Raw genomic sequence first — 27,647 nt, 5'->3', positions numbered from 1 at the left:
TGTAGTGATGATGCATGTTATCATGCGACTCTTCACGACGAAAAAATACGTGCAAAGTGGAATGAAGCGGCGATCGGGCAGAGCCAGCTCCTCACTATCAGCGCTGAAGCACAGTTTGTTCAGGTTAGTTTCAGTTTAGTGAAACGTACGCGTTGCATTACATCTCATATCCAAGCGTCACATGTCTTTATGGGTTGTGTGTAAAGCACGCACAGATTCCGGAAAACAACTGTGAATGAACCAAATTAAACAACTCCGGAACAAATCATGGGACACATTATCCGTGTATTTACCGGAATCGCTGTGTGAAAGAGGCTGAAGTTGACGTGCCTCTGGTCTCTTATATTCAGGTTGTTCTGAAGCCTGTGCAATTATGTAGTTTCGACATCTATCGACTGAACAGGGTTTTCTCGACTTGTTTTCATGTTGTTGTTGCTTAGCAATGTTATGGGTTGTCTGGGTTTGACAAAAGGAGGGTGGGACGTGATTGGTGCTCGGGGTGGTGACTGAAGGCGGTGACTGAGTAGATCGGACGTCACATCTTTGCGGAAGTCACAGTGGCTCGTGAAAATGAACAGCTAACGTTACTTTAAAGGTTGTATCAGCGATTTCTAGCCTAAAACATAAAGTGTCAATTTCAGCTGACCTTTCATCACGATCCGCTCGCTGCCTGCCCCATAAATTGTCTGTGAAAAAACCGCGTCTCTCTGGTCAGCCTAGGGTCCGAGATATGCCAAAAAAACAATCGGTGCTGTTAACTATTCCACAGATAAACAAACAGTGTTCCAACCAATCAGCGTCAGGGGTTTGGTGTTGTGGACTTTCCTACTGGTGCAGGGATGTGAGGGAGGCGGAGCGAAAGTCCACAACACCAAACCCCTGACGCTGATTGGTTGGAACACTGTTTGTTTATCTGTGGAAAGGTTGGTAGTGCCGATTGTTTTTTTGGCATATCTCGGACCCTAGGCTGACCAGAGAGACGCGTTTTTTTCACAGACAATTTATAGGGCAGGCAGCGAGCGGATCGTGATGAAAGGTCAGCTGAATTTGACACTTTATGTTTCAGGCTAGAAATCGCTGATACAACCTTTAAGCAGGCTGTGTGCAGTTTACTGTGGATTGACTGTTTTGAAACTCATATGGTAGTTACATAGCCCCTAGACCTCAGTTATCATGAAAAAAGCCAGGAAATTTCGATTTTGACAATATGGGACCTTTAGGGGCCGTTCACATGAAGCATCTTTTGCGCGCGCAAGTTCGTTATTTCAAATGGAGACGCGCGGCTTGCGCGCGCATTTTGGAAGCGACGCGGTCGCGACGCGCACGCGGTGCGACGCGCTCGTTTTTTCCGGGCGCGTCCGCGCCGCATCGAGATAAAAACATCTCAACTTTTCAGAATGTCGCAAGCGCACCGCAGCTTGGAGCTAGAGCGCAGCTGATGGTTGCTTAGAAACGGCAGACGCTTCCGGAGCGCAAGCGCCCGAGCGCTTTGTTGACAAGGAAGAAAGCAGCGCGCCTAGCGTTTTCCACGCGTTTTTAGGCGCGACATGTGAACGGCCCCTTAAAATGAAGTTAAGCGGAAGTTATTTGTAGCTTCAACAACAGTTTGCCAAAGCGAATAAACACACTGACCAGCAAAATCACCCTTAATAGATGAACAGATATTAACGCTTTCTTCAGTAAACATTCAAACTAATGTCATATCATCGTGAATATGAATAATGAATGCTCTATCAGATGCAGGTATGTTAATCACTCGCTCAGTCCATCTCTCTGATAATACTCAAACATGATACAGTGAGGTTTTAATTAAGCAATAAGCAGTGGTGTAGTGGTGCCTGGAGAAGCTTTATTTTATAAACACCCACGCCCCCCCCCCCCCCCCCCTTATGTAAACCACGTGGGCTCAGAGTACAATTTTTGTCCACATTACTTTCACACTGGTCTAGTAAAAATATGTGGCTTTGTTTCATATTTACAGTGCATACGTTTTTCATTATTTACCTAAAAAGAAAGGAAGTGAAATGTGACAACATGCCCCGTAGGTGGGGTACATTGTAACATTTGAGGGGCACATTGTAACACGACCATATGACAGCTTAAAATGTTATCTGATCGAATGAAAAAAAAAATATACACAACAAACTCAAATATTTTGTCAATAAAATACAACTTTTTCAAATAAAGTAATGACGTTTAAAAAAAGTCAAATTTTGCGTTTGACAATGAACACATTCGCAACCATGCTTTGAACGGCCCTGATCGCAACACACAGCTGTACAGTAGTTCAAAATAATGTGGACAAATTGATGAAACACATTTAGACATTCAGAAAAACACTCCCCTCCCTCCACACACAACTCTCATAGAACACCACACACATAAACCAGCCAAAATGCTTTACATTTCTTGAAATAATAACATCTGAACATTAAACATTGATTGTCAGCCTTTATTCACCAGTTTCTTGTGGTTTCTCATACAAATCCATAAAAGTAATTAGTGTAAATTACATCGCTAATGTCATAGAATAGCATAGATTAATAACAGCGGGGCATATTGTCACACAGTGTTAAAACGTTCCCCGTCTGCGCGACTGGAATATAATAGGGGTTAGTGTCTTCTGGTGGTTTGCGAAACTGATAAATAACGAATTGGAGATTAAAATAATAGCATATTTGTCTCATTTTAAATGAATACTAAAAAATGAATTGAAAAGTGTACTGTTATAGTGTTCGTTTATTAAATGCAAGTTAAATTACAGTCGTTTTGTATGTGTAAATGGTGAGTTCTGTGTTGTCCAATCAGATGCTGTTACGTAATCACGTAGGGATTAGTTCGCTGTTTTGTTTATATTAGCCAGACGCCAGTATGCTCGCAGGCTCCGATGCTGATGGAAACCCATTTGCACTGGGCAAGAGCAATCCCGCTGTTGTAAGTCATATTTTACAAAGTAAAGTTCCTGAAACGGAATAACGTTGTTGTGTTTTGTCCTTCACGCCTCCACGAACATTAAACAACCGGGAGCACAACAGTACTTTAGCCAGAAATTTACTTTTACTATTATGATAAAATAAATATTCAGCGATATCTTCAAAAGGCTTTTAAATTTTGGCGTGCTTTTTTCTCTCCATATGCTGCTATGGCAAGTAGGAAATTTGGTTAAGCTAGCATGTGTGGAAATATTTAAACCACAAGTGTTAAAATTAACCCCGCGTTAGTTTGTGCCCCGCGCTACACTACTGGGGAGCGGGAGATGGAGCTGGCGCAATCAAAAAGCAAGCCGACGCCACGGTCCTGACTGCAGCATCACTGTCTTTATTGGGTGTTCTTAGTGAATATTTGCATTTATTCACATATGACTGGATGTTGTGGACTCTCATGATTTTGGCTAATGCAGGACCCTAATAGTGCACATTAGAGGGGATTTAGAAGTGGGTATACGCAAATCCGCCTGATAAAGAAGTGGGTATACGCCGTATACCTGCGTATACCCTCCACTACACCACTGGAATAAGGTACGAGAGGTACGCTTCGCGTCGTGCCTAACAACGCCCTTCAGCCGTGATTTATTCACGATACAGCACGGCCTCAAGTACCTTATTGCTTTTATAAAACGGTTACCACACAATAAAAATATTAAAATCAAAAATATATATTAATTTATATATATTAAGTTGTATGTTTTCATAAAGTAAAATCATTAACTGCCTTCCGCTGTAAAAAGTAGTCCCTAACTGCTGCAGCTGTGTTTACGTTGCTAAGGGTGGTTGCTAAGGGGGTTCAATGATACACAAAACCGTTGAGTGAAGCAGTCATAGCAGTGCCGTATCATGAATACGACACAGCTGCTGACCAATCAGAATTGAGGAATGGAACTAACCGTTTTATAATACAATACAATAGGCTTTCAATGAAGCAACTCAACATTCCTTCGTTACTAGTTCTAAAGTGACATTTTGGAATTAGTAACGAGAAGTTTATGCTCAGCTGACCAACTGTCAAACTTTGATTTGCATTCGTGGCGGAAGGAATAGTTCGCACAAAAGAGGGCTTTTAAAGACACTCCGTTGTTATTTTGTTTATGTATTTACACATTTGTGCCGTCGAACTGTTGTATAAACGCTGGCTGTATATCGGCACTCTGTGATTATCACAACTGTGCCGATATACAGCCATATCTCAAGTCTACTCGTGTGACATTGCTCATATATATATATATATATATATATATATATATATATATATGAGTGTGTGTGTGTGTGTGAACAATATAAATCAATTTAAAATAGCCAAAGATGTATGAAGAAATTTGAGTAAATCACATCAAAAATATATTTATGTGAAATTTATATAATGTTTTTTATATTTTGAAATGAATACACATATATATCTACACTGTTAGACATTTCTGTAATTTCTACAGTTTTTTACTGTATATCACCCAGTATAAAACAGCAAATTCCCTTTAAAGTAAATAACTGTAATTCCCTTTGCATCATGGGAATTTTCTGTGACGTCAAACACCACATACAGAGACTAACTGTATTTTTAAAAATTGAGGTATACTACTGTATTTGTGGTAACGACCTCTTTGGCGCCACTCCATTGAGATAATTCTTTTCCTCATTTCTTACATTTGGACTGACAGGATTTTTCGCCACAGGAGTTTATCCTTCGTTTTAGAAACAGTGCGAGTGGAACAGCGTATTTAATTTAGAGTACTACTGAACCTCAAAAATATACTGGGGCATCAGTTTACTGTCCTGCATCTATTGTGGATAGTTTCACGGATTATAATGGTTTCTATACGGTCTTTTGTCGCGTCGCGCCGCTCGCGTCTGAGGACACGGAACCAGCGAGGCAGCGCCGGGGGTTTCCCCCGGGGATGGAACCCGCGAGCGGGAGAGTTCCGAAGAGCATCTGCGCTGTGTATTGACGCACCTTACAAGCAAGCAAGGTAAAATATATATATATATATATTTGTTATTTGTATGTCTGTTTGTGTGTGGTTTGTCAGATTTTTGCCCAACAGTTTAACCTAGTAACATTTACTCGTCAACATTTTGGTACATAATCTTTACCACGGTAAACTGCTCTGTACTTTCAATTAACAAACGACGCTGTCAGCTTATTAAATTAACTTACCACATTAAATTATTTTAACGCGCAAAGCATAATCTTATATTAACAGTAAGTTAGCTAATGTGAAATTTTGTTCAGGTGTTATTTAATGTTCAGCAGTAGCCTATAGTTGAGAATACAAAATCGTATGTTAACTAATGTTAGGTTAAACAAAAGTTTTATGACTAGCTGCCTTTTTTTAAATTGAATTTAATATTTACTGCATTTTGTGTGTGTTTAAAGGCAACTCAAATGAAGCATCACAGAGGACAAGAGCAGGTTACCCACGCTGGGACTAATAATTCATGGTAAGATAATAACTTCACTATGATTTTGAGAGGTTTGTGTATTCCATATGGGGGTTTGTCTTTTACAAATGTGTAATTTCTTTTTTTCTTTTTTTTTCAGGGAACAAATTTCTCTGTGTAACAAAGTGGACGGTGAGCAAAGGTGACCTATGTTTTGGAGCAGCACCTGGAATGCCATTTGATGGGAGAAAGAGTGAAGATGCAGTGTTCCAGCATTGGAATATTTTTTTCTGTGTTTCAGTGTTATATATGCAATGTTTAAATAAAGAATGTGATATTTTGGAATAATTGTGTCTGTTTGAATTGAATATCAGTAGTAACTATAAAATTAATTCTATATAAAATTATAAAATTTAATTAAATCTATATACAAAACAATGAATTACAATAATATATGGCAGTACATTACTACAGTACCTTACTGTAAACTGAAATACAGTTGGGTACTGTAAATTCTAATTACAGTAACTTACTGGCAACAGTGTTGCCAGTAAGTTACTGTAAAAACCCTTTGAAATGTCTAACAGTGTATCTATATGGAAAAAAATATATATATTCATTTTAAAATTACAAAAATTTATTGCTAATATAAAGTTCACAGATTTTTTTATGCAATTTCTTCATATATTTTTGGCTATTTGTAATATATTTTAAAAGCATTTATATTGTTCAAATAAATTTACATATATTACATACATATTTTTATATATTATAATACATTTTGGCCTGAAAGATGTTAGATGAAAGATATTAATATAAACATTTAACATTATTTAAGCAAATTTCTATATTTTAACAATATAAAAATGCTTTTAAAATATATTAAAAATAGCTTAAAATATATGAAGAAATTTAAGTAAATCACATCAAACATATATTTATGTAACCTTTATGTTAGCAATATTTTGTATATTTTAAAATGAATATATATTCACACTACTTGTCATTTTTAATGTTTTTTTTAAAGAGGTCTCTTCTTTATTTGATCCAATGTACAGCAAAAACAGTAAATCAGATATTTTTACTATTTGAAATAACGGCTTTCTATTAAAATACATTTTAAAATGTAATTTATTCTTGTGATGAAAGCAAAATTTTCAGCTTCATCACTACAGTCTTGTCACATGATCCTTCAGAAACCATTCTAATATGCGGATTTGCTGTTCAAGGAACATTTATTATTATTATTATTATCAATATTTAAAACAGTTGAGTAAATTTTTTCAGGATTCTTTGATGAATAGAAAGATCCAAAGATCAGCAATTATCTGAAATAAAAAGCTTTTGTAACATTATACACTATACTATTCAAAAGCTTGAAGTCAGTATAATTTTTTGGGGGGAAAGAAATTATAGAAATGATAGAACTATAGAATATAGTATTGGTACAGAAAAAAATATTTATTTAGCAATAAAGGATGATTTAAATTGACAAAACTAATGATAACAACATTTATAATGTCACAAAATATTTATCTTTTAAATAAACGCTGTTCTTCTGAACTTTCTATTCATCAAAGAAACCTGAACAAATATATACTCTGTCGTTTTCAACATAATAATAAAGATTATGATAATAATAATAATAATAATAATGTTTTTGAGCAGCAAATAAGAATATAAAAAAATGATTTCTAAAGGATCATGTTGACTGCAAGAAGGATGCTTAAAATTCAGCTTTGAAATTGCAGGGATAAATTACATTTAAAACATATAGCCTATATTTTAATATATGTTAAAAATATTTCAAAATATTAGTGTTTTGCTATAATTTGGATCAAATAAATGCAGGCTTAGTGAGCAGAAGAGACTTCTTTAAAAAGTCGCAAATGTCTAAATCATCATATATCAGTCACAGCGTTGGTCGCACATACCGATAGATAGCATTATTATTGTAGCGCTCAGATCCATTATCTTTTTTTTTTTAACTGAACCCATAAAGTCTCATTTTTTTCATGACAGGTGATGCTGAATTGACCAATGAAATCGTTTGGGGGCGGGGTTTGAATCCCGATGGCCTTTACGCTGCTCCAGTGACCTCAGCTTGTGCATGTTTTACGTCATTAACGTCGGAATCACCACTGGCCTCTATTTCATATTCATAAGGCTTTACTTCCTGCAGTACAATAGTAATCTTAACACTAACAAAGCCAGTGAATGAGTCTCCATTCACACAGGGGAGAATCCAATTATCACGGCACAATGGTGACAGTCTGAGGCATGATGTCTTTATTCTGTCGCTCTCTCTCTCTCTCTGTCATGCCCGATGTCTCTCTTCGCACTCCGTTCTCCACGAGTGAACCATTGTCAAAGATATCTAATAAAGTCAAGAACACTTGGCATACATTTGTAGCAGTCTGTCTTCAGACAATTTGGTGCTCAGACATACGGTAGCTTGGTGAAAGTCAAATTTGTTCGTGTGCATTACGTTATGTCATATAGTTGAATGAAACATTACGATGTTTGTGATGTTTTATTTTTTTCCTTCAAAAGATTCCAAAACTTTGCCAAATAAATACATCAAACATTTCATGTTTAATAATAATAATAATAATAATAAAATAATATAATACTATTTAAAACGAATTCAGAAATACATTTCGCTTTAAAAACGTTCAGGCTCTGTTTAAAGGCTATCCGTCTTCATGTCACTGCTGCCATCTAGTGAATAAAGTGTGTCGAATCCTTCTCAACTAACAATATTATGATTTCAGGCAACTAGAGACAACATAATATGTGACCCTGGACCACAAAACCACGCATAAAGGTAGATTTTTTGAAATTGAGATTCATACGTAATCTGAAAGCTGAATAAATAAGCTTTCCATTGATGTATGGCTTGTTAGGACGATATTTGGCCAAGATACAACTATTTAAAAATCTGGAATCTGAGGGTGCAAAATTGACAGATATATTGAGAGAATCACCTTTAAAATTGTCCAAATGAAGTTCTTAGCAATGCATATTACTAATCAAAAATTTAGTTTTGATATATTTATGGTAGAAAATGTACAAAATATCTTCATAGAACATGATATTTACTTAAAAGAGTAGTTCACTTTCAGAACAAAAATTTACAGATAATGTACTCACCCCCTTGTCATCCAAGATGTTTATGTCTTTCTTTCTTCAGTCGTAAAGAAATAGTTTTTTTGAGGAAAACATTTCAGGATTTCTGTCCAGATAATGGACTTCTATGGTGCCCCCGAGTTTGAACTTCCAAAATGCAGCTTCAAAGGGCTCTAAATGATCCCAGTCGAGGAAGAAGGGTCTTATGTAGTGAAACGATTGGTTATTTTCTAAAAACATTTACAATTGATTTACTTTTTAATCTCTACACAGAGTACACACAGAGCTAGACAAGATGGGCATTTGAGGTTAAAAAGTATATAAATTGTAATTTTTTTTTTAGAAAATAACCCATCGTTTTGCTAGATAAGACCCTTCTTTCCTCGGCTGTGATCGTTTAGAGCCCTTTGAAGCTACATTTTGGAAGTTCAAACTCTGGGGCACCATAGAAGTCCATTATATAGAGAGAAATCCTGAAATGTTTTCCTCAAAAAACATAATTTTCTTACAACTAAAGAAAGAAAGACATGAATATCTTGAATGACAAGGGGGTGAGGACATTATCTGTAAATTTTTGTTCTGAAAGTGAACTACTCCTTTAATATCCCAATGAGTTTTGGCATAAAAGAAAAATCGATCATTTTGACCCATGCAATGCATTTTTTGGCTAATGCTGCAAATATACCTGTGCTACTTAAGACTAGTTTTGTGGTCCAGGGTCACATATGAATTCATTTAGCAATATCAAAATGTTTGGAATTGTCAAAATTACAATTTTAAATCACTGACAGCAACAAAAAACACAGAGAGTGACAAAACACATGAGAATTTCTTCTTAAAAAGTCTCATTTATTATTAACGTCATAACACAAGACTTGATCACATAAGCACACAGACTGACATAAACAGAACCATATAAGGAAATTAATTTGTAATGCAGTGACAGACAGTGGTACTGAGTGAAGAATGAAGAGGAATGTCTACCGGTGTCAACTACCAGTATTTTAGTTAAAAGCAGGTATTTACATGGTTAAGAACTAATCTTAATCACTGTTCCTGGGATGGCTTCAAGAGTAGCTACCCTAAGACGAGACAATTAAACATGCTGACAATAAGGCAACAGGTGTTCAAGCACCTGAGAGATAGCAGTAGCACAAAAATACAAATATATTTATGCACTACAGGGGATATAATAAAATAAATGTTACAATGATATAAACAGTGATAAAATGTGCTATGTTTCCAAATCGTTTTTAAAAGCATAGTGAAGGTTACAGCAGCTCTTTCCATTAAAAAAGGCACTTTCATGTCTTCCAGTTGAAAGTGCACTGCTCCCCCTACTGGTTGTAGTGGTGAAGTCAATCATTTCTCTGCCTTGGGTCACAGTTAGACAGGAAATGAGACTAACAGAATCTGCACTTGACACAAGTTGAGGGCTGCGCGTCAGTGTGTGTATGTGTGAATGCCCCGGTAACACCCAGCAGCTTTACAGTTTGGGTTGGCTTGACAGCTTAGTCTTCAGATTCTCAGCCAGTTTGTCCAAGAACTCAAAAGTGTTGAGGTAGTCCGAGCGTGCGACACTGTGAAGGAATCAACAAAATTAAATTAAATTAATACACGATCACTCAAAAAATTTTGAACAGCAAGATTTTTAACGTTTTTTAAAGAATTCTATTCTGTTCATCAAGCCTGTATTTATTTGATCCAAAATACAGCAAAAGCAGTAATATTGTGAATTATTTTTATTTAAAATAGCTGCTTTCTATTTGAATATATTTTAAAATGTTAGATCAAATCTAAATTTTCAGCATCATTACTCCAGTCTTCAGTGTCACATGATCCTTCAGAAATCATTCTAATATGCTGATTTGCTGTTTAAGGAGCATTTATTATTGTTATTATTATCAATATTTTATAAGTAATAAGTAAATTGAGTAATTTTTTTTTCAGGATTCTTTGATAAAAAGAAAGATCCAAAGATCAGCATTTATCTGAAAAAAAAAAAGAGGGTTTTGTAACATTATACAGTACACTATACCATTTAAAAGCTTGGAGTCAGTATTTTTTATTTTATTTTTTTGGCGAAAAGAAAGAAATTATAGAAATTAATACTTTTATTTTGCAAAGACGCTTTAAATTGATCAAAAGTGATGATAAACACTTATAACGTTACAGAAGATTTCTCTTTTAGATAAATGCTGTTCTTCTTTCTATTTATTAAAGAAACTTGAAATTTCCTAAAAATTCTACTTCGCTGTTTTCAACATAATAATAAATGTTTTTTTTGAGTTTTTGGATTTCTAAAGGTTCATGTGACTAAAGTAATGATTCTAAAAATTCAGCTTTGAAATCACAGGAATAAATCACATTTTATTATATATTAAATTAGAAAACAGTTATTTTAAATAGTAAAAGATTTCAACATTTTAATGTTTTTGCTGTACTTTGGACCAAACAAGGCTTGGTGAGTAGAAAATACTTCTTTAAACAACATTACAAAAATCTTACTGTTCAAAAACTTTTGACTGGTAGTGTATCTTTGTTCAGTCTTGTCACTTTACTTTAAGTGTTTTTTTTGTGTCATATCAAGCATTTAACACTAAATTCTGCTGTGTATTCTAAATCCTTTATCACTAAATCCACAGGTCTAACAATTTTTGACAAAAACCAAATATATCTTTCTAACAACCCTCAATAAATACCAATAGTTTCAGAGCAGGTGTCCCAGAGTAGATAATGGACGTACCTTGACATGCCCTTGATGCAGATGGCCAGGTCCTTGGTCATAAAACCAGCTTCAATGGTCTCAATACAAACGGCCTCCAATGCCTCAGCAAAAACCCGCAATTCTGCGTTCTTATCCAGCTCTGCCCGGTGCAGCAGCCCTCGTGTCCACGCAAAGATAGAGGCTGATAGGACAAAAATGATCATTAAAATTATCAGTGGATTTTACTGATTAAGAGTGGTAGTAAAGTAAATACATTTTGCTCACCGATGGGGTTGGTGGATGTTTCCTTGCCCTGCTGGTGCATGCGATAGTGCCGTGTCACAGTGCCATGGGCTGCCTCGGCTTCTACTGTACGCCCGTCAGGACACACGAGCACACTGGTCATCATACCCAATGACCCATAACCTAGAGGCAGAGAACAGAGAGTTTACTGATTATACATTTAATTTTCATAATACTTCAGTAATTCTCTAATAGTACTTTTACTATGAGTAACGTCATTATGTAAATGCATGATAGGTTTTTAAAGGGATAGCTTAATCCAAAAATGAAAATTCTGTTATTAATTACTCACCCTCATGTTGTTCCAAACCTGTAAGACCTTCGTTCATCTTCGGAAAACAAAAATAAAATATTTATGATGAAATCTGAAAGCTTTCCGACCCTGCATAGACAGCAGCACACGTTCAAGGCTCAGAAAAGTAGTAAGGACATTGTTAAAATAGTCCATGTAACATCAGTGCCCCAAACTTATTGTTACGAAGCTACGAGAATACTTTTTGTACGCAAAGAAAACAAGAATAACAACTTTATTTAATGTTGACTCCTACGTCAGGTACTCTCATGACTGTGCAGCGAAGACTGACACAAAGGAGAAGAAAAAGCTGAATAAAGTCATTATTTTTGTTTTCTTCGTGCTATTCTCGTAGCTTTATAAAATTACGGTTGACCCACTGATGTCACATGGACTATTTTAACCATGTCTTTACTACCTTTCTGGGTCTTGAACGTGGTATTTGTGTTGCTGTCTATGCAGGGTCAGAAAGCTCTCAGATTTCATCAAAAATATCTTAATTTGTCTTCTGAAGATGAACGAAGGTCTTACAGGTTTAAAACGACATGAGGGTAAGTAATTAAATGACAGAATTTTCATTTTTGGGTGAACTATATTTTTTAAGCAGACATGCACCAATTTTACCAAAATTTGACAAAATTATACATTGCAGTACAAAAGATTGGACTAAAAGACTAATGCTTACCAATGTTGCAGTTATTTGATCAAAACATATTGAGAAATATTACAACTTAAAACAAATGTTTTCCATTTTAATTTACTGGATAAAAGCATGAATTTATTAAAAAAAATGTAATTAGCAACAATTCAATTCATTCAGGTATAACTTTTTTTTTTTTCAGAGAATGTTCTGGCATTTGTGGGGTGCAAAAGATAATTAACAGTAATCATTTTGTATCACTGCATGTTAGTTTTACTCACCCTGAGCGACAGAGTCTGACTGCACGTCTCCATCATAGTTCTTGCAGGCCCAGATAAATCCACCCTCAGACTTCATGGCCTGAGCCACCATGTCATCAATCAGCCGATGCTCATACCAGATGCCTTTGGCTTCATACTTAGCCTTGTACTCTCTGCAACACACACACACACACACACACACACACACACACACACACACACACACACACACACACACACACACACACACACACACACACACACACACACACACACACACACACACACACACACACACACACACACACACACACACACACACACTCTCTGAGTTGTCAGAATGCTCTTTTATCATTTGTCTCTGAATTTACTTTTCATTGGGGGAATGTAATAAATGACAGTGCATAAGCTACCATTTCATTAAGGACTTACTTTTCATAGATCTCCTGGAAAATATCTTTGAAACGACCATCATATTTTTTCAAAATAGTGTTCTTGGTGCTGAGGTACATCGGCCAGCCTTTGGTCAACCCCATCTGGAAAGAGCTGTGAGCAAAGTCCCGAATTGACTTGTCTGTGTTGTACATCCCCAGAGCAACTCCACCAGTACCTATAACATACATAATCACACAAACTGTCAAGAAAACCTCAGCTGGGATCATTTAGCGCCCTTTGGAGCTGCACTGAAACTGCATTTTGAAAGTTCGAACTCACAGGCACCATAGAAGTCCACTATATGAAGAGAAATTCTAAAATGTTTTCCTCAAAAAACATAATTTCTTTACGACTGAAGAAAGAAAAACATGAACATCTTGGATAACAAGGGGGTGAGTACATTATCTGTAAATTTCTGTTCTGGAACTGAACTTCTCCTTTAAGAAATCGGTTGACCAACTAGCAGTTAGCCAAGCTGACTTTAAAAAGTTATGATAAGTCTTGAAGAAAAATTAGATGACTAACTTTTTAAGACTGGTCTAAGCAGTTTATGCAACCAGCCTCAGGTCTAAAAGCAGATAGGCTTGTGCCAATTATATTTGTGACCATGGACCACAAAACCAGTCATAAGGTTAAATTTTACAAAACTGAGATTTATACATCACATGAAAGCTCAATAAATAAGCTTTCTATTGATGTATGGTTTGTTATGATAGGACAATATTTGACCGAGATACATCTATTTGAAAATCAGGAATCTGAGGGTGCAAAAAAATCTAAATACTGAGAAAATCACCTTTAAAGTTGTCCAAATTAAGTTATTAATGCATTTTACAAATCAAAAATTACATTTTGATATATTTACAGTAGGAATTTTGCTAAAAATCTTCATGGAACATGATCTTTACTTAATTTCCTAATGATTTTTGGCATAAAAGAAAAATCAAAAATTTTGACCCATGATATGTATTTTTGGCTATTGCTATAAATATACCTCAGCGACTTAAGACTGGTTTTGTGGTCCAGGGTCACATTTAGAAACATCTAGGCTATGGTCCAATAATTTCAAATCAAATGTCAAATCTTTGCACAATATCTATTTCATCTCATCACTATTTGCAGACCAAAGACAGTGTTAATCTGACCATGTGGCCTCATACTGTAACACCGACAAGACAAACATGCTCAATGCTCAAACAGCTGACAGTCCACTGTCATCACCATACAGAGACATTTAGACATCTTTGGCACTCATACTTCCTGACTATAAAGTAGGCAAAAAACAGTATGTGAAAAGAATAGTACAGTTGAGGGCAAAAAATGTATACCCCGTTTCAGAATCTGCAAAATTGTTAATTATTTTACCAAAATTAGAGGGATCATTATTTAGTACTGACCTGAATAAGATATTTCAAATAAAAGATGTTTACATATAGTCCACAAGAGAAAATAATGGTTGAATTTATAAAAATGACCCCATTCAAAAGTTTCCATCCCCTGATTCTTAATACTGTGTTGTTTCCTGAATGATCCACAACTGTGTATTTTGTTTAGTGATAGTTTTTTCCTGAACACTTAAACTGCCCACTGTTCTTTAGAAAAATCCTTCAGGTCCCACAAATTCTTTGGTTTTCCAGGATTTTTTTTTTATGTATTTGAACCCTTTCCAACAATGACTGTATGATTTTTGAAATCCATCTTTTCACACTGATGACAACTAAGGGGCAACTATTATAGAAGGTCCAAACGCTCACTGCAGAAGGTAAAACCAAGCATTAAGAGCCAGGGTGAATTTGAAGATCAGGATAAATTTAACTTATTTTGTCTTCTGGGAAGCATGGAAGTATCTTCTATAGCCTCTGAAGGGCATTACTAAATGAAATAAATATGACATTTAGGCAATCAATGTAGGCTACCTTCAAAGTCATGGACAACAAACTTGAGCGGCTCTCCTCCATTTTTCGGTGTGTATGTCATTTCCACTGTTCCAGGACCGGGAACAACGAAATCTGTGGCCTTGTACTGTTAAAATTGAAAAGGACATATTATCTCAGGAGACCTTTTACTTGTAATGTGATTTGACCAATATTTAAAGATGATTGCATAAATATAATGTGAACTTTGATTAAACAACAGCAAACATGACAAAATAACAAATTCACAATTAGACTTAATTACAGATATTCTAATACATGAATGAGAAAGAGCTCCCTTACCTGGTCTCCATGTGCATGTCTGCCGATAATTATAGGCTTGATCCAGCCTGGAACTAAGCGGGGAATGTTTTTGCAGATAATAGCCTCTCTGAACACAGTGCCACCCAGGATGTTCCTGATTGTTCCATTGGGAGAGCGCCACATCGTCTTGAGCTTGAACTCCTCCACCCGATTTTCATCAGGAGTGATGGTGGCACACTTGATGCCAACGTTGTAGCGCCTCACAGCCTCCGCTGCCTCAATAGTCACCTTGTCGTCGGTGGCATCACGGTTCTCCATTCCCAGGTCATAGCTACCACACAGAAAGCAAAAAAAGAAACCTAATGAGTTTTCATAATCTACGTAAACCATTATGATTTCTTCACATGCAGCATTAATGATCATTATGCATTTCTTTGATTTTTAAAGTGCCGTTCAAAGGTTTGGGATCAGTAAAATTTTGAATGTGTTCAATGCTCATCAAGGCTGTATTTATTTGATTAAAAATACAGATAAAACTGTAATATTGTGAAATATTATTGCAATTCCAATTTTGGTTTCCTATTTCAATATACTTTAAAATATAATTTATTTCTGCGACAGAGCACTGCATTTTTATCAGCCATTACTGCAGTTTTCAGTGTCACATGATCCTTCAGAAATCATTATAAATTGCTGATTTATTATCAGTGCTGAAACTGTTGTGCTGCTTAATATTGTTTTGGAACCTGTGGAACTTTTTCTTTGATTCTTTGATTTATATACAGTTATATACAGTATTTATTTAAAATAGAAATATTTTCTAACAATATAAGTTTTTTTACTATCACTTTTTATCCATTTAACACATCCTTGCTGAATAAAAGTATTAATTTACTGACCCCAAATATTTGAATAATAGTGTATATCGTAACACAAAATTTCTATTTTGAACAAACACTGTTCTTTTTAACTTCTTATTTATCAAAGAATTCTGGAAAAAGTATCACAGGTCCCAAGAAAAAATTAAGCAGCACAACAGTTACCAAATCATTATATTAGAATGAGTTCTGAAGGATCATGTGACACTGTAGACAGGAGAAATAATGCTGAAAATTCAGCTTTGCTTCACATGAATAAGTTATAAAATATAAAGTATATTAAAACAGAAAACTGTTATTTTAAATTTCAATAATATTTCACAAATTTAAAACATTTTTCCCTGCATTTTTGATCAAATAGCCTTGATGAGCATAAGAAACTTCTTTAAAAAACATTAAAAATCTTAATGATCCCAAACTTTTGAGCAGCATTATATATATTTTACAAACTACATTTTAGTGGACAAAAAAAGATAGAATTACAATGGTCTATTATAGTAGAAAATGTTCTGTTATTGATGTTGAATTACATTGGAAAATGCATTTTATATCTTTTAACTGTAGAAAACGGTTTTGAGTCCCTACTTTTCTGGTTTCTGTACATTATACTTTATTATAAAAATGTCCAAAAAATAAAGTTCACAATTTAGCTCATACTAGCAGCCAAATTGGTGATTTTGGACTCAGAACTAAACTACACTGTGCTACCAGTCAGACAGATGGCGTCCCATGGCATGCTTTAAATGAGGTCAATGGGAAATTAGTGCCATGGTAATGTAGCACAAAATCACACTGTTTTAGTGAACTGAAATAGAACAATTCATTTCTTACTGTGATAAAACAGACAAAATGTTATTACAATTAATACAACTGTTTCAGTTCGAATATATATGGAAATGTAATTCATTCCTGTGGTGACAAAAATGTATTTTTAAGAACTGTTGAAAACAGTTTTGTACGGTAGTGTACATGTGTTCTCTACACTAAATGTAGAGGTAAAATCTGTGGAAATCTGCAGAAAGCATTTAAATATCATGTTAGATTAGATGCAGCTGAGACTAGAGAACAACTGTTAAAAAAAATATTTTTTAAAAATGCAATTGCATCCAAGCTAATGAATTAACATCAAAATAATTAAACACATAGTGGGTGGCAGAAAATATACATATCTCCATATGTATAATTTCTGCTACTTCTAGACTCTGTGTGGGCCCAGTTAGGAGGTAACGAATAACACTTGGTGGATTTTTCGCGATTTCAAGCTACCAAAACATCCCTTAAAATCTCTAAACAGTCATGCATTTTTAAAATAACTTTTTTTTTAACTAATTTAAATTCACTCGTGCTCTGAGCAGCTGAAAGCAAATGAAAGGCCTCATCTGTTCTGCATATGCGTGACTGAACTAAAGAAGGCGTCCTCTCAGAGACTCTACAACTAGCGCGGAAGAGTGTGACACTTAACACACACTTTGGAAAGAGCATCCCTGAGCTACAAAACAGCACTGCTAGCAAGGGGAAGAACTTTCACATAGTTTCCTTGTTCGTTGTCCTCACTATTGTGTTGAGTATGCTGTGACCTTTCACCCACTTTCCTTCCACTCCCTGGTAAGATAATGTTTCTGAAAAAACTGTTGATGGTGCTAGAGGACTACTAAAACTTAACATACATTTTATAGGGGTTGCGATAGACTTAGGTCAATCCATCAATGACAACTTGTGATGCAAAAACGTCATTCAACAATGCAACTAAAAGCACGAATGACAGGTAAACATACGCAAACAATCTTACGATACAAGCTCAAAGTTCAGTGGAAGTGACTGAATGGACAAGCATCAAAAGATCCCTCTTAAGTGACGACACCTTATTTGCTAACATACTGATAATACTCTTATCAGACTGATAACCGACCGACTTTTTACCTTCTTCAAAACTTCAGGTCAAGTTCATGCACAATGCAAAATAGTTGATTCATTTGAACAAAAACAGTTAAAGAGCCACTCAGCTATAGTTATAGTTAAAGAACAACTAAGATCAAACTGTAACCACAAGTTCAAAGTATGGATGCTGACAATTCATAATTTCACACACAGAAAGTGGTGTTGGGTAATAAAGTGCTAACTCATGGGATGATAGCATTTGCCTTTGGCCTTGAGAATTACTACATTGTGATCTGAGAAATCTATACTTACAAACTGGAAATGTCATATTTGTAAAACTGCTCAGTGGCATGATACTTGTTAGTAATGTACAGTTGTTGTCACTAAAAATATTCAGTGGCAAATTGATATTAGTTAGAAAAATCTAAATAAATGAAAACTATATTTAATTAATAATTAATAAAAAATAAAATAATATTATTTAATATTAATAATAATAATAATATTTATTTATTTATTAGTTAAATATTCCAGTCGAAAGTTTTTGAACAGTAAATTTTTTTTATGTTTTTTAAAGAAGTCTCTTCTGCTCATCAAGCCTGCATTTATTTGATCCAAAATACAAAAACGTACAAAATGCTGAATTTTAAAATATTTTTACTATTTAAAATAACTGTTTTATATTTAAATATATTTTAAAATGTAATTTATTCCTATGATCAAAGCCACAATTTCAGCATCATTACTCCAATCTTTAGTGTCACATAATCCTTTAGAAATTGTTATTCAAGAATTCATTTTTTATTATTAATATTACTAATATATGTACAGAGTACATTTTAAGGATTATTTGATGAATAGCCAAATATCAGCATTTATCTGAAATAAAATTTTGGGAAAGAAATTATAGAAATTAATCATTTAATTAAGCAAGGTTGCTTTATAATTGATCAATAGTGATGATAAAGACATTTATAATGTTACTAAATATTTCTGTTTCAGATAAATGCTGCTCTTTATATTAATTGAAGAAACCTGAAAAAGCTGTTTTCAACAAAAAAAGCAGCAAATCAGAATTTTAGAATGATTTCTGAAGAATCCTGTGACTGAAGTAATGGTGCTATAAATTCAGCTTTGAAATCACAGGAATAAATTACATTTAAAAACATTCAAATAGAAAACAGTTATTTTAAATAGTAAAAATATTTCAAAATGTAGTTTTGCTGTACTTTAGATCAAATAAATGCAGGCTTGGTGAGCAGAAGAGACTTCTTAAAAATAAACAAACATAAACAAATCTTACTGTTCAATAACTTTTGACTGGTAGTGTAGAAATAAATGATTCTGAAAGGAGGTTCCAAATGAATTAATAATGATTTCACAGTGCAAACAATAATGACGTGGCATTAACTTTAGTGTTATGGTTACCATGGCTAATATTTTTGAGAAATGACTAATTGGCAGCAAAGTGACATTAAATCAGATTAACATTCAGGCTTAAACCTGAATACTCACAAGGGAAATCAGATATAATGAGAGAAACGCTCACCTGCTGTGAACGTGACACACACACACACACACACACACACACACACACACACACACACACACACACACACACACACACACACACACACACACACACACACACACACACACACACACACACACACTTAATCTCACCTGTGCAGGTCGAGCTCCAGATAAGGGAATATGAGTTTCTCTTTTATGAGCTCCCATATTACTCTGGTCATCTCATCTCCTTGCATCTCGACCACAGAACCTGCTTTGATCTTCTGAGACATTTTGGACCCTACAAGACCAATGATGGTTATATGCTATGTATAGTAGCATTAGTACTTACTCCCTGATAAAAAAAAAGAGATTCCATTGAGAGAAGTTACACAACCAGTGAGACAGCATTTTTTTTTCTTTTTTTTGACTTAAACCTGTTTTAACGGACAGCATTCATGAGCCTTTAGACTTATAAGCACAAACTGTCAGATTTAGAAGTTTGTAGTTTGTGTGCTTTTCCATATACCAATAGTAATACCTTAGTTTTTCAGATATGCATGGTAATACCATAGTATTTTTGGACATAGTAAAAGAACATGCTGTTCTTTTAAGTACCCTGAACTACTATGCAAGTACAATTACTATGGTGTTACTATCTCTGTACTGATGTCTCAGCTTTTGTAAGAGCCATCAGCCATTCTCATGCAACTAATGTAACAGCACTTGACAGACAGGCAGCCATTGTGTAACATGACACAGGCCTTTTATCCACCAAGACAGGTTCAGTGTATCGTATAAATTGTGTCACTATTAACAAATGTTTCAACGTCTTGTTGCACTTCCACAAACTGGCACTGGTTACGTAACAAAACAATTAGGACAAAGGTCAAATACACGTTTAATACTTATTTGCACACAAATTCATGCTTTATGAAAGCTTTAGACGAATGTTTTCTGTCGCAAAAAAAAAAAAAAAATCATTAATGCAACATAATTCATTAGATATTTAATTTATATATGACAAACCCTATGCTTCCCTGTTTTCTAATGAATGTATCACTATAACAGTATCCCCTTCAATAAAGCTAAACATACCAGTAGCACTTTGCAGGAAACGTCAAATCAAACAAAAGCGAATGTAGTGTAGTCTCTCGACTTAATACACGACGCCTACCTTTTTTCTCTTAAGATTGTACCGGAGTAAATGGAGAGATATCAGATGGTTGATGTGTCCTATAGAGGCTTGAAAGGTTTTGGACTAGTCTTGGAGGGCGTTGTTTCCTATCAGCTGAGCGGATGGCATAGGCTCTTTCCAGCTCTGCTCATATATGTATTTCTTCAGTGAGATAATCCTCCACCAATCCAAGCGAACACGGAACTAAACTCAAAAGACTAGTCCCTCCTTCATTATGCACCCTATTGGGAGGCATATGTTTCTAGATAATAGCTGTTTACAGTGCAAAGGCACTTGGCTTCCTCTAGGGGACGCTATGCAGCTCAAAAATCAGAAAATCATACGTTGAGCTGATAAACTCACTTGGTAAAACTGCAATAAAATGGGCAATAACAATAAATTCTGGGGTTTAGATTTTGTTTAATAATATTGTGGTACTAGTTATTTATTTTATACATAATTGCAGATGAGCAGTGGCATTATAATCTCACACTTTCAGAAGGAATTGACTGTCTTCTATTTTTACTAATGCATAACAAAAAGGCCCTTAAGATATGGCCATTTTGGCAGCACTGAATGTAAACAATTCCACTGAACCGAATGGAATTAGCATATTTTGCTGATAATTGCTGCTAAAATTGGTCAATTATTGTCATGTTTTGGCCTGTACTAATTGGTCAGACTGGGAAAAACATTTGGAGTACTATAGACTGCCAAAAGTTGCAACAAATCTAGGAGAAGAGTGCAAAACACTGTCTGAGGAACAAAAAGCGTTTGTGGTTGGCCAAACTGAACCAGGATTTCCAGGACAAGCATCTTAACAAAATTTGTTTCTTCTCATCATTTCCGGTCAGGTAGGTCAAATATTAGGCTAATATCTTAATTAATACTGCTTGTGCGTATCTTTACCACCTATTAGTTGGACAAAATATTGCACCCTTTTCTGCTTACTAAGTCCTTCTCTATATGATTTAGCACCTTCCACGTTTTTGTTTTGTGGTTTAGATAACATAAATAAACAGAACAAAGTATTTAGTAGTACATTAACCATACAATCCATGCTGTTGTTTACATCCGAGTATCTCCAATATGGCCGTGCATCAGGGTAACTGACCAAGCCGTGAGGTAAGTGCAAACCCTCTATTGAGTGTTTTCACAATGCGTCTGAACACGCTGCTGAACATGGATAATTATTATCATATTTTGAGCTATACTAATTGGTCAGAATGGAAAAAAAAACATTTGGAGTACTACAGAATGCCAAAGGTTATAACAAATCAAAGAGAAGAGTGCAAAAAACTGTCTGAGGAACAAAATGCATTTGTGGTTGGCCAAACTGAACCAAGATTTCCAGGGCAAGAATCTTGACAATATTTGTGTTTGTTCTCATAATTTCAGGTCAGGTAGGCGAAATATTAGGCTAATATCTATAATTTGTCAAAATATTGCACCCTTTCCTGATTACTAATTAAGTCCTTCTCTATATGAGTCAGCAGCTTCCACATGTTTTCATGATTCTTTTTTTTGTAAAGCGTTTTGTATTTCAATCAAGAAAATATGCAATTAATCTAAAATAATAAATTAATCTTCATTAATCTCAAACTGTAATTGGTACAGTCTGATCAAAGTGGAGAAGTAACCACATCTGCGTTACTTCGCCAGCTGCCTAACCAGTAATTTACTGGTAAATTATGAACGGCATGGAAGATTTGAATAGACACCGAACGGAAAACAAACAGTGTTGAAACAGAAATTATTATTTAGAACCGACAATGCTCCGCCCATTTTGACACCCTCTCTGCTACTTATTTTTACCAAACTAAAATGATCCATCACTTTTAACGCCTCCAGTTAAACTTGACGTTCTCTTTCCTATTTAAAAGTGTGCATGAATTGGTGTGTCATACTACCGCGTCATAAAAGTGCGTCTTGACGACACCAAAGTACCAGTATAAATGCGATACAGTCTCAGTCTTCATAACCTAGACTGTTGATGGTTGTGTACCAGCCTTGCCAATTGCCATACACACAATAAATATGTGATTTCTAATTGTCATGCATCCCGCAAATCTTCAGCAACAAAAAGCAAAAGAAACATTAAGACAGGTAAGAGAGAGATGCAGGTTCACCCAACCTCCAAAACGCATTCTGTGTCTTGAGCAGTCCATATTCTCAATCCACATTCACGAGCACGCTGCTCTTCATGTGCTGAAACTCTGTGGTTGTCCTCTGAGTCTTACGGAAGAGAGTCCATGAAAGTGAGCACTGAGCAGTCGTTTGGTTATCTCCTGCATGAGTGCAGAATTTAGACTTACCAGGAGATGTCGCTATTTCATTACTCAGATTGTAATAAGAGTCCCCTGTGACTGCCACAACCATACAGTATTTTGTCCTTTATGCTGGTGCGTACTGTAATGGTTTAGCGTACTTAAAATCTGCCTTTTATTTATTAGTAGCCTATATTTCCCTTATTCACTTATTCCCTTATCAATGCAAAATATTATAAGGAAACTGTATGTACACAAGTGTTTTGCATTACACCTGTGGCCTACTAATATCTTTTACAGTCTGCAAGTACGTCGTCCTTTGGAATATTTTGGGCATCCAGAATGTGAGTCAGCAGGCCAAGGTGACATCTAGGTTTTAGGTTTGAGTATTTTAGAGTTTCAGATTGAAACAAGACATCAACATTGAAGAGAAAAAACAAAACAAAATGTGACCCTGGACCACAAAACCAGTCATAAGGTTAAATTTGACAAAACTGAGATGTATACATCACATGAAAGCTCAATAAATAAGCTTTCTATTGATATATGGTTTGTTTGGATAGGACAATATTTGGCCGAGATACATCTATTTGAAAATCTGCAATCTGAGGGTGCAAAAAAATCAAAATACTGAGAAAATCACCTTTAAAGTTGTCCAAATGAAGTTCTTAACAATGCAAATTACTAATCAAAAATTACATTTTGATATATTTATAGTAGGAATTTTACAAAAAAATCTTTATGGAACATGATCTTTACTTAATTTCCTAATGATTTTTGGCATAAAAGAAAAATCAATAATTTTGACCCATACAATGTATTTTTGGCTATTGCTACAAACATACCCCAGTGACTTAAGACTGGTTTTGTGGTCCAGGGTCACAAATGTGTTTATATAAAGGGCTTAGATATGCAACAACTTGCCTTGTATACCTATTACTTACTTTTGTTCTTCTCTTTTTAAAATTTAAGCTACGGTATTTCTACCTCAGTGGTGTGTTGTGCAATTTTATTTATTGCCTTTGTCAAATATATGGTTCAGTTGTTTGTCTTGTTATATGTTGTTCCATGGAGACTCTTATTTAATTTCTTCTAGCATACAGGAGAGAAATTACAATAAAGCGTTTTTCTCCTTATTATTCTGTTCTGACCACAAACACATTGATCGTGTACAAAATTAAATATAAAAGAAATAGTCAGGGGTAGCAGTAAAACACTCTTGCACAGATGTATACTGTTTGATTTATGAATCAGTGACAAATAAGGATGTCGAACATAATAGAAAGAGAAATCTACTTTAAATCAAGAAATGTGCTTTGTGTCCATTTTAAAAATGTTTACATTTTGTACAAACATTTTGATTTTAATAATTAAAAAAAAAGTTTGATGCAACCTTTAAATACTTTGAAAACATGACACAACTTTATTATAATATGGACCACAAAAACAGTCATAAGGGTCAAAGCTGAATAAATAAGCTTTCCACGGATATATGTAAAGAAAATGTATGTAAGGACAAATCATTTTTGGCCGAGATACAACTATTTGAAAATCTGGAATCTGAGGGTACAAATAAATCTAAATATTGGGAAAATCACCTTTAAAGTTGTCCAAATGAAGTTCTTAGCAATGCATATTACTAATGAAAAATGAGTTTTGATATATTTACGGTAGGAAATTTACAAACTATCTTCATGGGACATGATCCTTACTTAATATCTTAATGATTTTTGGCATAAAAGAAAAATCGATAATTTTGACCCATACAGTGTATTTTTGGCTATTGCTACAAATATACTTGTGCTACTTATAACTGGTTTTGTGGTCTAGGGTCACATATATGGCACTTTATTATATTTTAAAACATAGTTTTCAAGATATAAAATATATATTGTAAGTTCTATGAGTAGTGTATTTTTTCTATCTGTGTTTATTAACGAAGAGGTGTAAACTATTAATTTTAATATATTTGAATAACTTGGATCCAGATTAAGTAAGTGGCTGTCACATCATTGTCCCTTAAATGAAAAAAAAAAATGTTTTCACTTTTTGTATAAAATCACTAAATATTTTCTTCTGAGAAATCTACATTCTTACCTAATTAAATTTTGGTTTCTTTCAAAATTATTTCATCTGAATAAAGATCTTAAATAAAAAGACAACTAGTACAATGGTTCTAGCCTCCTTACCAGACTCTGCTCACCACGTGACGTGACATCTGCTGGTTATAGCAACTAGAGAACGCCAGTAATATAGATGTAGAGAGGAAGGATCGTGGTGCCACTGGAGTCCACACGGCATCAGTGCGCAGTCGCCTCAGCAGTCAGAGCTCCGGTCTCCAGCGCTGCCGTTACGCACAGGTTCATCTCATCCCCAAGCACCTGATTAACAAAGACACATACGCGGATTTTCGCCCTCTTTATGACACGATGTAAGGCAGATATGGCTTTTCGTTGAAGGATATGGTAACTGTTGAGCTGCCAAAGTGGAGCCGCGCGTATCACGGATCGGGGCGCTCCTGCAGGGTCTAGGATGCGCGCCCGGAACATCCCGATTCTTACCCGGATTCGGGGCTGAGCAGGATTCCACTGCCCCTGCTGGGCGCAGAGGCGGGAGGAGGACGCAGTCGACCCGCACCAGGATGCCTGTGATGAGAGGTCTGCTGGCCCCGCAGAACACCTTCCTCGACACCATCGCCACCCGTTTCGATGGCACCCGTAAGTGCGCAGACCGTACCAACTTACCGTTCCTTCACCAAAGTGTCAAACGCAAATATGTCAAATGTTTTGGGGGAATTTAAAAGTCATCCGAAGCTATTTACACCAGTGCGTAAAATGGAACAGTTGGACATATGAAAACCTGTAGTGTAGCAGGTTAATCGTGTCGTAAATTGTTCAGGGTAGCCAGTGACAGCAGTCATATTGACACACCACAACTAAAATCATGCATCCATGCAGTTTTATCGCCAAATATTAATTGAAAGACTGCATGAAAAATATCAATTCTTGTCAAATTACTAAAGAGCAAACTGTAAAGAAGTTTAAATGTGGGGAAAAAAATCTAAAATATATTTTCTTTCTTTTAAACATTTGTTCATTTTAATTACATTGTATCCCATGTTATTTATCAGCTACAACTGTTGTGTAACACAGCTCTGGGTAATTCTTGATTGAACGTAATCAATCTTAAAGAAAGGGATTTATACTTTCATTTCCCTGTCTCGCTGAGTTATTTTGGTTCTTCTGTGGCGTGATCTGTTCCCTGACATCCCTAGTACATTTTGTCTCATTTGTCTCAAGCATCTCAAGTAATTACATAATCTGAAGAACAAAAGCAATGTAATAAGATTTAACTGTTTTTTTAAGAATACATTTTACTTGACATCTGGATGGGTCGTTGAGGGTGAAAGAGGTTAAAATCCTTTAAAGAGGAAAACTGATGTGTCTGTCACTACTCCAGTGTTGCAGATGAGTGTGAGAAGACATTTTTGAGCTCCCTTCTCATTCTTCAGGTCGGTCTTTCATCTAAAGCCACAGAGAGTGAGTCTGTGAAGATCTAGCCGATTTGTGAAGTGTTTTTTGAACAGAAGGGATGAGTAACTTGCGTGCTGTCCGGTTGTGTGTAGGTGGATAGAGGGTCGCTAACATGCAGCTTCACGTCCAAAACTATGTCTGTCCATTGGCCATGGTGATGTAGTTTAATGGTTAAAGGGATGTTCTGGGTTAAGTTCAAGCTTAGCTAAATTGACAGCATTTTGTTGCTTGTCTCTCCTAAAAATAATAGTTATAGTGAGGCGCTTACAATGAAAGTGAATCTGTGAATGATAACACAGACAGCTTTAATAATAGCCAAAAATGTAAACAACATGCATCATGTTAATATCATTTTGATTTGAAAAAATGCTTACTAACCTTTTCTGTTTAAATTTTACAACTTTGTTGCCGTGACAACTGAATAGCATAAACCCTGTAACCCCAGAATGACTTAAATGATTCAAACAGCTTTATAGCTGCTAAAATAAAACACAAGTTTTAACAAAAGAATTCTGCTGAACTCATTTAAAGATCTGGAAAGGTAATTGAAAGGCTGTAGGATCAAATCACTCAAAGGTTCATCATTATCAACTAGCAATTTGTTAGCAGTTGTTTGCTAACCTCTAGATCACAACCCCACTGGCTTTTATCTTTAACTGATCATCAGCAATAAGTAGATAAACTCAGAGGGGGACTGCCTTTAAAGAAAGACCCCTGAAATAAAAGCCTGTAGTAAAACGCCTTCTGGAGATCCTTCGCTTTGTTGTGCTCAGAGGGTATAAAGACAAGAACTCATATTATCGTTTGTCACTTTATCGCCTCACACACTGTTGGGATCAGCTGCATTTAAACTCAATGTGACGTGCGCTATCAAAGGTTTTATTCTGCTGTTTGATGCCAGAGAAAAGGAGAGAAAGAGCGAGAGGAGAGTTTTGTGCTGCTGGCGCGCACCCATTTGAGAGGAGTTCAAAGACGGGCCCGTAGAGAGAGGGCATATTTGCTGTAGACACTGATAAACACTGGACTTCATTAATGCTGTGGGGCTCCTCACATTCACACATTGTAAAAAGAAGTGATGGATTCAGCC

General features: G+C 35.4%; 2 protein-coding genes across 2 annotated transcripts in view; one reads left to right on the top strand and one right to left on the bottom strand.

The window, feature by feature from the left end:
• Positions 1–9,329: 9,329 nt before the first annotated feature.
• Positions 9,330–20,917, bottom strand: idh1 (isocitrate dehydrogenase (NADP(+)) 1). The gene is made up of 9 exons (XM_073845635.1): positions 20,761–20,917; positions 19,755–19,884; positions 15,355–15,646; positions 15,055–15,160; positions 13,136–13,313; positions 12,725–12,876; positions 11,494–11,634; positions 11,248–11,410; positions 9,330–10,081 (listed from the first exon to the last, which is right to left on the bottom strand). The coding sequence occupies exons 2-9, from the start codon at positions 19,874–19,876 to the stop codon at positions 9,988–9,990; spliced, it is 1,248 nt and encodes a 415-aa protein (XP_073701736.1). The 5' UTR covers positions 19,877–19,884; positions 20,761–20,917; the 3' UTR covers positions 9,330–9,987.
• Positions 20,918–25,393: 4,476 nt separating this feature from the next.
• The window catches only part of kcnh3 (potassium voltage-gated channel, subfamily H (eag-related), member 3), a 147,790-nt gene continuing 145,536 nt past the window's right edge, over positions 25,394–27,647 (top strand). The window contains exon 1 of the mRNA XM_073845462.1: positions 25,394–25,744. Coding sequence (XP_073701563.1) covers positions 25,669–25,744 — 76 coding nt within the window. The 5' untranslated portion in view covers positions 25,394–25,668. The remainder of the gene's footprint in view (positions 25,745–27,647) is intronic.

The sequence above is a fragment of the Garra rufa genome, chromosome 8 (genome assembly GCF_049309525.1).
Source record: "Garra rufa chromosome 8, GarRuf1.0, whole genome shotgun sequence".
Lineage (NCBI taxonomy): Eukaryota > Metazoa > Chordata > Actinopteri > Cypriniformes > Cyprinidae > Garra > Garra rufa.
The sequence above is the reverse complement of the archived record's forward strand: the minus strand, read 5'-3'. Positions and strand labels throughout refer to the sequence as shown.

Excerpts from the sequence above, each read along its gene's own strand:
- idh1 (XM_073845635.1), bottom strand. The coding sequence starts at position 19,876 with ATGTCTCAGAAGATCAAAGCAGGTTCTGTGGTCGAGATGCAAGGAGAT. Across the intron at positions 15,161-15,354 it reads GACATGCACATGGAGACCAG|TACAAGGCCACAGATTTCGT; the intron begins GTAAGGGAGCTC and ends CAATTTTAACAG. Across the intron at positions 12,877-13,135 it reads TTCCAGGAGATCTATGAAAA|AGAGTACAAGGCTAAGTATG; the intron begins GTAAGTCCTTAA and ends TGTGTGTTGCAG.